This window comes from Semicossyphus pulcher, unplaced genomic scaffold, assembly GCF_022749685.1.
Source record: "Semicossyphus pulcher isolate SPU_LCO1_2020_fin unplaced genomic scaffold, fSemPul1.0.p SCAF_18, whole genome shotgun sequence".
Lineage (NCBI taxonomy): Eukaryota > Metazoa > Chordata > Actinopteri > Labriformes > Labridae > Semicossyphus > Semicossyphus pulcher.
This window is the reverse complement of record NW_027211691.1, coordinates 21,765,836-21,776,248: the sequence shown is the minus strand read 5'-3', so window position 1 is coordinate 21,776,248 and position 10,413 is coordinate 21,765,836. Positions and strand designations below refer to the sequence as shown.

Sequence of the window (10,413 nt, the reverse complement as noted above, 5' to 3'; positions counted from 1 at the left end):
CGGAGTCAAACCAGCGGCCAATGCTGCGAGGACTGTGCCTCTGCTTTACAGACTGAGCTAAACCTGTGCTGTGCTGCAAGATGGGTGTTTGATCACGGGGAAACATACATTCAATATCTGACAATGTCTGACTAAAACATAAAAATAAAAAAAAACACACTTTAATGTGACATGTTAGGGGAATATTCAGCTCAAAATCACAGCATTTAGTTTTACTTAAAAGTTATAATCTCAAAGATCTCAGTTTCGTTCTCTTTGGCGGCACCTGTGGTGATAAACGGTATTTGCAGGAGCACACTTCCCAGATATCCAGACAGTGCTGCATGTGTGACGTCCACGGTTGGCTCCGGTTGTAACTCTTGATTTTCCTGGCTGACGGTCGCTTTCCTTTTTAGACTGTTTGCTTCATCTGAGCGTCGAGTTTGTTTCTTTTTCTTTGGATTTTCACTTATTGTTGAAGTTGTATCTGTAGTCATCCATCTTTACAATAACCACAAATTTCAGGTAAAGAGTTTAGCATGTTTCCCCCCTGTTCTTCTGGAACTACTATTGAGAGTTCCCTTGATATTAAGCTGGCATCAAATCACTGCAGGACGCTGGTGAGTTAATAGAGGAAGAAGATTTTAATGGAGTGGCAATAATATTCTAAAAGAAGTCCCTGCAGGAGTTAGAGCTGCTGGGCCTGCACTGACATCTGGTGGAGGATGTGTGAGCCTGCAAAGTGTACAGTAGTAAAGCCAGAGTATGTCTATGTCAACGATACTCATGGAAGATGAGCTGGATTGGAAGCCTAATACTTTTTAAAATTCCACTTCCATTTTTCTTTATTTAACCAGGTAAAAATCATGTTACTATGTGCTATAGAAAGTGTCCAGTTAAGATGCATTTAAAGACTACATCCAGTTAAGTGTTATCAGGTATTATTTTCTGTAACTTCATCATTTTGTCATCATTTCAAAATCCTGTTTATTAGCATTTCTCATAAAATGATCAAAAGTTTTTCAGGTTTCAAGCTGATAAACCTTTTTATAAACCTGTCAAAGAGGGTGTTTGGTCTCCAGGAACAACAGTCAGACTGATTATTTCAAGACACATCCGAACAGTTGCAGAGTTTCCTCGTCTCTATGACCCGACATTGGATTTAAATGAACCTCTGCTCTTCACCGTAACATCTGTGTCTCCACGATTACTCACACAGCGCTCGCTCTTATCTGGTTCGCGTCAGAGGTCGCGCCGTTCGGAGATTTGGACTCATGTAAAACTTTTAATAGCTTAACTGCTGCCAACCTCTGCGTCCGACCTTCACAGGCTGTGATTGAAGCGGCGCTGGGTGGGCGGGAGACGCTCGGCTCGCTGAAGGTTACACAGAGCTGTGATGAGAGGGGAGTCTGCTTTTTTTCAGTTGAATAGGTTTGATTAAAGATGTAAAATGTCACGCAGGTGTGAAACAGGACAGGTGATGAGTTGAAGTTTTATTGTCTCTGCTTTCATGGCATGCACATGTTGTACAAAGACATTTTCTGACTTATTAGAAAAGGCTGAAAATAAATCATCACTTTTGATCATGTTCCGGTTTGCTGCATGACCATCCGTCATGTTAAAATAAAGCTCACATTAAATGAGGAATACACCTTTAAATGCTCTTACAAAGATAGATATGATGAATGAGTAATAAAAATGTTTGAGCAGTTGAGTTTTGGCGTGTTCTCATTTTCCTTCAATACACCGTGTTTCTAGTCAAAGTAGAGACTTCTCTCCTGGAGCGTCTTTTGATGCCCGTTAATGAGGGAAGATATAGAAGCGATAGTCTTTAGAGCATCGTAAACACCTACTAAATGCCTTCATTTTTGCGACATATATTTGTTAACATGAAAATATACAAAAAAGAAGCCTTAAATTATCCAGACTATGTCAACATTGTCTGTTCTTGGCAGCTATATTAATGCATTATTGTATCTTTAACATAGCAGACTTAAAATATAAGTATAATCCTAAGTGCTTTGAAACAAGCTAAACAATCTGACAGCTGTAACAGTGAAATAATTCAGTCAGAAACACACTGCCGGTACACCTCCAAGTGCCGACAATAAAGTCTTACAGTGTCTGTGTTTAAATGTTCTACTCTCATGTAGAAGAAGAATCTTATGCTTAACGTACTTCAGTCTCACCTCTCCTCCGTCTTCTGTCCTTCATTACCCCTTTAACACTTTCATTTCTCGGGAGGATTCCTCTGGACCCCGTGAGCATCCTCTCCTGTGTTTGGTTTCCTAGTTCACTCGAGCTGCAGGAGATCTCTCATCTCTGGACGTCCTCTCCGCTCTCTAAGACTAGATAATTACTGACGTCACAAGTAAAAGTTTGATCGTGCCGTCAGCCTTCTGCGTCGTGCAGTGTCATATTTCTCCTGTGAATCTCGTTGAGGACGACATCGCTGTTGGAGCTGTCAGATATTCCGCTGTCTGCAAACACAGAGCCTGCGGTGGGACCGAAACAGCAATAATGTCATTGTTTTCAGCGAAGAATTATATAAGAATATCGCAAATTATGACCTGTGAACTTACCGCTGCTGTTGGTGCTGTCGCTGGTGACGGAGGAGCTCCGAGAGGTCAAGTGGGGAGCTGAGGTGGACGCTGTGGCCAGCGACATATTCCTGTTGTTCTGGGTGGCCGTCCGACTCCACTCTGCAGGAAAGTGTGAATGATCAATGATAATATGGTTCCACAATTTGCAAGATGTAAGTTGAACATGTTTTTACACCGATATCCATTAAAATGGACTTTTCCCCCTCAAACTTTTACATCAGTTAGTTTACGTTTTGGCAAATTACAGTATACCACGTATGCCAAATGAGCTATTGGCAGTTCCTGTTTGCAATACATGCATGGATGTAGAGACAACTATTACTGCATTATTTTGATTCTAAATAAATATTAAAATATCGTGATTCTCAGGGAAGTTCTGGAGTTACAAGGTGCATCCATATTTATGGATGTTTATTTGTTTGGGGGAGGGGGGGGGGGGGGGGGGGTTATGCTAATTTTTAAGCTTCATAATTCACTCTGTGCTACCTTTGGAGTAGCTTAGCATAATTTCTGTTTCTCACACTGGTGATCTGTGCAGACCCTCAAACAGCCTCTGCCTGAAATGACCCCGTCAGCTCTGTCCCTTTTAAGAAACCCCGCCCCTACAAGCCCACTTTCTTCTGATTGGCCAGCTCTCCGAAGCCTGCTGAGGCTGCACTTTGTGACGTCACAAAGTGCAGGGTGTGGAAAAAACTGTGTGAAACCTGGCGTTCGAAGCAGCCTGCAGACTGAGCTGAGAAGCCTGGGGATTACTGCAACATACTTTAACCTACAGATTTAAAACTACTCCAACATTGTAACATTATATATGTCTTAAAATGTGAAACATCAAAGACAATTATATAATTACAAAATGATACTTACGCTGAATCTAAAATGACTTGTGTCATGTCTTTGCTTACATTTGACTGAGCTACGACTTTGAGAAGGAGCACAAGTTTGAACCACGAGGTGCAAAGGGCTTTAAAGTACTTTACTTGACATCATGAGCTTTTTCTTACAGCAGCAGCTTCCCCTGCAGTTGTTCTAAACATTGACTGCCTTGATAAGAAGCCAAATCAGAGAACCAAACTGCAATAACTAACTTCCCTCTTTCTGCCCACGTCTGTCCAACCAAATTATCAGAGGTATAAGAACACATTAAAGTGCCCACCTGAGTTTTCAGCCAATCGCAGTCTTCCGCAGCAAAGGTAAGTTCTCCACTGCCTACGGACGTTTTCTTTCACAGCACAGTGGAACACAAAGACAAGGAAACCTATACAGGGAAAATAATTGAATACAATTGTGTGTAATATATCTGCAAATATGAATAAGCCCATTGCAACTTAACCAGCTATATTTATACCAGTCTCACCTTGCAGAGTGTTGAATATAGAGAAAAGGTAAACAAAGGGTAAGTAGAGGGGTCCCCAGGCGAACAGGGCGAACCCCCACGTGAGTCCGAGCAGGATGACGAGTCCAGCGATGCTGCGCACATCCGTCATCACTCCCCTGTTAGGAGACTGGTTCTGGGGGTTCTGCTTCTTGATCCGGGCCAGCTGCACCATGACCATGATGAAGACCATGAGGCACAGACTGAAGATCAGGAGGAAGTAGGCCACCACGCCCACGTAGAAGGCGATGTCATTACGCAGCCAACAGCTACAGGAGGACAGATTAGGACACAGAAAGGTTATATAGTATTAATTACTAAAAACGTATAATTGCCTCTAAAAACACCTAAAATAAATTCCTCTAGGTGGTTGTTACGTTCCTGCTAGGGTGCTGCAAGATGTCTGATATAAGAGAAGTCTATCTAGAATGACAATTTCAGCACCATGGATCGAGGCATTATTACTGATTTTGTGTAATTGTTTGCCTATCTCGCCCTCCAGTGGAACAAAAATGTTTATGTCTATGTTTACAAGAGGTTATTAAGTTTAAGATAACTTACAAGTCATCTGAAGTGCCATCTGTGTATCTTCCATATGTAACCAGGCCATAGTTGTCTTTGTCCACTGATATTATAATGATCACCACAATCAGAGGAATGCCTGCAAAGATCAGGAAAACAATATCAGAGTTTCCAGTAAAAACAATGTTTACAAACCAATTTCACAAGTGTATTTATACAGACATTTGTGGAAATATAAACTTTAAACTGTTCATTTTGATGCTTCGTGTCACTCACCCCAGCCCATTAGCGAGAACTTGAGCATGTATCTGCTGAGGTAGGGCGTGAACACCTGGACCACGCTCAGGTACATGTGAAGGGCCTCAAGCCCCGCCCAGGTGAATGACGTCAGCAGGAAGTAGTGCAGGAAGAAGGCGGTGCTGATGCACAGGCCGACCGCTGGGTAGAGCGCAAGCCAGCCGTCCAGCAGGAAGACCAAGTTGAGGAGGAGGAGGGACATGCAGAGCTGGACCAGGATCTTGGCGGGAATATCCCTGAGCAGCTTCCTGCAAAGAAAAGGTTTGTTAGGATTAACGCTTGATAAATGTAATAAAAAAGCTTAGTTTTAAGCAGTTTGGTTGGTAAAGACATGGATTCTTACTCAAATGCAAGATATGTCAGTAAGGTGACAGCGAGGAAGATAGCAGAGATTCCACAGCCGATGTAGGTGATGAAAGTAAGAATCTGTGCATGCTGACGATCAACTAATCCCTGCCTGGACAAATCCTGTATTCAAGACACACAAATATACAGTGAACACACATTGCACATCAATAGGCTGCCATAAAATCATTTGTCACATGATAACGGCTGGATTTTCAATCAAAGACATGGACACAAACCAGCAGTATTGCAAAGGACGTGAGATGGTTGCAGCTGCAGATTGTCTCTTCGGCTGTGGTGTTGACAACAAAGCAGCCCTCAGAGCTCCAGCCTCCTCCACCTCCTAAACAAGAGAACCACAGCAATATTAATAAAACCTGCGTGACAATTTGGCTCTTAACCAAGTATACTTGGCACACATGCACTCACCATTCTGAGTGAAGTCCCAAAATACACAGGAGGCAGAGTGGTTTTCCTAAGGAGCAAGAACAAATTAGTAATAAAAGAAATCAACCCTCATTCTTAATGATTTGTTTGAGTTTATTTGTAGGTTATTTAAAAGAAGCGTTTTATTTTGAAAGGTTCACTGTAACAAAGGTTTATTCTGCTGTGCTTCCCTCTTGTACTGGCTCATAAATTAAAAGCACACTTACATGTACTGGGTTGATGTTTCGGATCGTAAACTGGATGTTCTCAGCCAGGTTGCTTATTGACAGATTGGCCGCACTGCAGCCCAGGACTGGACTGACCAGGGTTTGGTTATGTAATGATGCATCCTGCAAATTAAGGTGATATATGTCATTCTGAATTAACTTGATATTCAGTTTGCATTTAATTTAATTGCAGTCATTGCTTCTCCATGTCATGGGTGTTTGATTCTCGACTGAACCATAACTGGTTTAAAATATAAACGAATGTTGGATGTAATTAAGACACTTTATGGTTAAAAATCATTCATTGAAAATCTATAAATACTTTGCACAATACCTGGAAGAGTGTATTTTTGGTGTAGTAGGTAAACTGGACCCTGCTGGCCTGCTGCTGTTGTTCAGGACTGAGACCCGAGGTCAGGGAGGAGGGCAGGACTACAGACCCCAGGGCAGACTCTGACCTCTTGGACCGGGACCTGCTGAGAGCACGGACCTGGATGCACAAAGAAAATTAAAAAATGGTTGGTGGGAAAGATTTTCACTTCCTGTATTATTTTTATCCTAATCTGTTTAAGGTTAGAAAAACACTTTAGGTCAAAGTATTTGCATCTTACAACTTAGGGCCTCATGCATGAACCTCTTCTACTTTTGTTCTGCAAGGTTCGCTTGCACAAGTGTTCACAAGTTTGATTCATCTTATTCTTAACTTAAGAGACCTGTATAATGACTGTAAGGCAGCTGCCTCCTAATGAGCTATTTACACTGCTGCACCGAAACATGTCAATAAATTCCTAAAATCAAAAATAACCCTTTTACACTAATTTTGTCTCCACTCCTGCAGCTTGTTCATAACTAAAATACATTTCTAAGTAAGAGCAAATTGGTATAAAAAGCAAAATACAAATCTGTCCATACGGTTCTTGTGTGAGGCCCATTTTCTCTCTAACAGTCTAGTGAGACAAACTACATTCAAATGTGGGCTACCTGGACATTATCAGTGTTGAAAATGTCCACAGATGTTGTTGGAAAGTTGGTCCCATCAACAGTCCTCACAGCCAGAACCAGAGAGGTAGAAGAGAGGATCGCTCTGTCCCCTTCGACAACCAGCTTTAGAGCCACATCATCTACAACCCGGATCAGCCTGTCAGCAGACAAGAAGACAAAACATTTTTGAAAGATCTTGTGTGTGTTAATGTGTGAATATATGTGGGAGGGATTTGTGTGAGCTGTACCTGTTAGAAGATGCAGAGAGGGCTGCTGAGTCGCCCTCAAGTAAGTTGGTGACAACGTTGATGGCCTTTTGTCCCAGCGATTGAGAGACACTGGGGCCCTCCAGAAGCTTTTCTAACTGTCCAACCAACTGTGCAACCTAAAACATCGATCAGATTAAAAGGTTTATATTAAATATGACATTTACCATTTACAACATGTGAAAACTCAAATAACACGACTCCATGATGTCAACCCATCATCCCTCAACCCTTACCCTCATCACTATCTCATTCATCATCCTGCTATCCTCCATTTATATTACACACCAAACCATTCTAAATCTCAGTACTGAAGCTTTACCTGAGAGGAGTTGAGCTGAGACGTGTTCTGTGTTTGATTCAGCAGTTGGTTTGCTTGTTCCTCCTGGTTTTGAGTTGTCTGTACAGTAGTTGTAGATGTAGTACTGGTACCTGGGAAAGGAGTCCAACTACTTGTCATGATACATGAATCAATTACTTGTGATTTGATGCCATTATAGTAATAAAATAATCAATTTAGCAAGGAATAAAGCTATCTAATCCTCCTATTAGATCTTCATTTGGAGCTACTACACAGAAAAGCATTCTTCCCACACAGATTAAGGATCCATCATTCTCAAAAAGCTTTATTGGCAGCTTCAATCAATTTCAAATGCTGAATCATCATCTATACCTACCAGGATTTGTTGTGGTTGTACTGGTGAGGGCAGTGGTTTTCAGAGTTGTTGCAGAAGAAGTCGTAGAAACCTTGGCAGTAGTATTGTTCATTTGGGCTGGAACTGAACCAAGCATCTGTGAATTTGCTGGGGTGGTTGTTGTTGAAGTTGTAGATTCATGTTCAGGGGAAGCGCTAGCTGCAGTAGTTGTTACATTGACTCCAGGTCCTTTTGTTGTTGGGTTGACATGAGTGGTTAAAGTAGTTGCAGTTGAACTCCGGTTGAAGCTGATTCCTGTTGTTTCATTGTGTTGAATGATGGGATTGAAGCTGGTGGTGGCTGTGGTGGAGTCGGTTTCATTTCTGTTGGGTGTTGTTATTTCTGGAGTCACTCTCGCTGTGGTGTGATTTCCAGTCTGGTTGTTCAGAGGAGCTACTGCTGGTTTAGTGGTACTGTTGACAACAGATGTCATATTGTCCACATTTGAGATTGTTGTGGATGTTGTTACATTGTTCAGAGTCACATTACCATGTCCTGCAGCAGAAGAAGTTGTCATGTTTTTATGAGAAGCAGTAGTGTTTTGCTGTATTTCCCCAACGTGTGCAGTAGTTAAATTGTGAGAGGCTGTTATATTTTGAGATACAGTAGAAAAAGCTGTATTCTTAGCTGTTGTGTGATTTTTCATGGGTGTAGTTAAATTATACACTACGGTATGATTGGGAGGAGCTGTAAATGTGCTAATTGTTGAGTTAATAGTTGTAGTTGATCCATTTTGTATGTTTCTGTTGTTGTCTGCTGTAGTTAGATTGTGCACTGTTGTGTAATTGTTTGAGGCTGTTGTCATATTGACCACTACTGTGTGATTGGGAGAAGTTGTAAATGTACTAATTGTTGAATTCTTCGTTGTAGTTGAACCATTGTGTAGGTTTCTGTTGTTGTCCGCTGTTGTTAAGTTGTTCTCTGTTGTGTGATTGTGAGCAGCTGTAGTTACATTGTATGCTGTTGTATTATTTGGTAAAGGTATAACTGTGTGAGGTGTAGTTACATTGTACTCCACTGTGGGATTGGGAGAAGTTGTAAATGGGGTAATTGTTGCATTACTTGTTGTAATTGAACCATTGCGTTGGTTCCTGCTGTCGCCCACTATTGTGATATTGTGCTCTGTTGTGTAATTGTTAGACACTGTTGTATGATTGCTGGCAGGAGACGTTTTGGTAAACACGGCTGTATGATTGGGAGTGGGCGTGAATGTGCTAATGGTTGGATTACTTGTAATGGAGCTGCTGTTTAGTGCCCTGTTGTTTACGGTCACATTGTAAACTGTTGTGTTATTGCTTGAAACTGTTGTGGGATTGTTGGCAGTTGCAGTTACATTATACAATGTAGTGTGATTGGGAGAAGGTGTAAATGTGGTGGCTGTGGTTACATTGTAGACTGTTGTGTTATTTGGAGAAGGTGTAAATGTGTCAGCTGTAGTTACATTGTAGAATGTTGTATTGTTTAAAAAAGGTGTAAATGTGTCAGCTGTAGTTGCATTGTTGACTGTTGTATTATTTGGAGAAGGTGTAAATGTGCCAGCTGTAGTTGCATTGTTGACTGTTGTATTATTTGGAGGAGATGTAAATGCGTTGGCTGTAGTCAAATTGTAGAATGTTGTGTTATTTGGAGAAGGCGTAAATGTGTTGCCTGTAGTTGCATTGTTGACTGTTGTATTATTTGATGAAGGTGTAAATGTGTCAGCTGTAGTTGCATTGTTGACTGTTGTGTTATTTGGAGGTGTAAATGTGTCAGCTGTAGTTACATTGTTGACTGTTGTATTATTTGGAGAAGGTGTAAATGTGTCAGCTGTAGTTGCATTGTTGACTGTTGTATTATTTGGAGAAGGTGTAAATGTGTCAGCTGTAGTTGCATTGTTGACTGTAGTATTATTTGGAGAAGGTGTAAATGTGTCAGCTGTAGTTGCATTGTTGACCATTGTATTATTTGGAGAAGGTGTAAATGTGTCAGCTGTAGTTGCATTGTAGACCGTTGTATTATTTGGAGAAGGTGTAAATGTGTCAGCTGTAGTAATATTTTGGAATGTTGTATTATTTGGAGAAAGTGTAAATGTGTCAGCTGTAGTTGCATTGTTGACTGTTGTATTATTTGGAGAAGGTGTAAATGTGTCAGCTGTAGTTGCATTGTTGACTGTAGTATTATTTGGAGAAGGTGTAAATGTGTCAGCTGTAGTTGCATTGTTGACCATTGTATTATTTGGAGAAGGTGTAAATGTGTCAGCTGTAGTTGCATTGTAGACCGTTGTATTATTTGGAGAAGGTGTAAATGTGTCAGCTGTAGTAATATTTTGGAATGTTGTATTATTTGGAGAAAGTGTAAATGTGTCAGCTGTAGTTGCATTGTAGACCATTGTATTATTTGGAGAAGGTGTAAATGTGTCAGCTGTAGTTGCATTGTTGACTGTTGTATTATTTGGAGAAGGTGTAAATGTGTCAGCTGTAGTTGCATTGTTGACTGTTGTATTATTTGGAGAAGGTGTAAATGTGTCAGCTGTAGTTGCATTGTTGACTGTTGTATTATTTGGAGAAGGTGTAAATGTGTCAGCTGTAGTTGCATTGTTGACCATTGTATTATTTGGAGAAGGTGTAAATGTGTCAGCTGTAGTTGCATTGTAGACCGTTGTATTATTTGGAGAAGGTGTAAATGTGTCAGCTGTAGTTGCATTGTAGACCGTTGTATTAT

The 10,413-nt window shown here is 40.9% G+C and overlaps 1 protein-coding gene across 1 annotated transcript; it reads right to left on the bottom strand.

Moving 5' to 3' along the window:
* Positions 1–1,465: 1,465 nt before the first annotated feature.
* Positions 1,466–9,346, bottom strand: adgrg2a (adhesion G protein-coupled receptor G2a). Its single transcript, XM_069667589.1, has 15 exons — positions 7,696–9,346; positions 7,341–7,450; positions 7,001–7,137; positions 6,753–6,909; positions 6,106–6,261; positions 5,772–5,894; positions 5,548–5,593; positions 5,358–5,461; positions 5,117–5,241; positions 4,753–5,021; positions 4,516–4,615; positions 3,937–4,223; positions 3,736–3,837; positions 2,562–2,681; positions 1,466–2,474 (listed from the first exon to the last, which is right to left on the bottom strand). The coding sequence occupies exons 1-15, from the start codon at positions 8,516–8,518 to the stop codon at positions 2,371–2,373; spliced, it is 2,763 nt and encodes a 920-aa protein (XP_069523690.1). The 5' UTR covers positions 8,519–9,346; the 3' UTR covers positions 1,466–2,370.
* Between the last annotated feature and the right edge of the window lie 1,067 nt (positions 9,347–10,413).

Bases quoted from the DNA above. Each gene is read 5' to 3' on its own strand.
- adgrg2a (XM_069667589.1), bottom strand. From the start codon at position 8,518: ATGACAACAGCCTCAAACAATTACACAACAGTGCACAATCTAACTACA. The intron at 5,022-5,116 runs GTAAGAATCCAT...TTTTCTTTGCAG, and splicing joins CTGACATATCTTGCATTTGA to GAAGCTGCTCAGGGATATTC. The intron at 4,224-4,515 runs GTAAGTTATCTT...GTCCTCCTGTAG, and splicing joins GATGGCACTTCAGATGACTT to CTGTTGGCTGCGTAATGACA.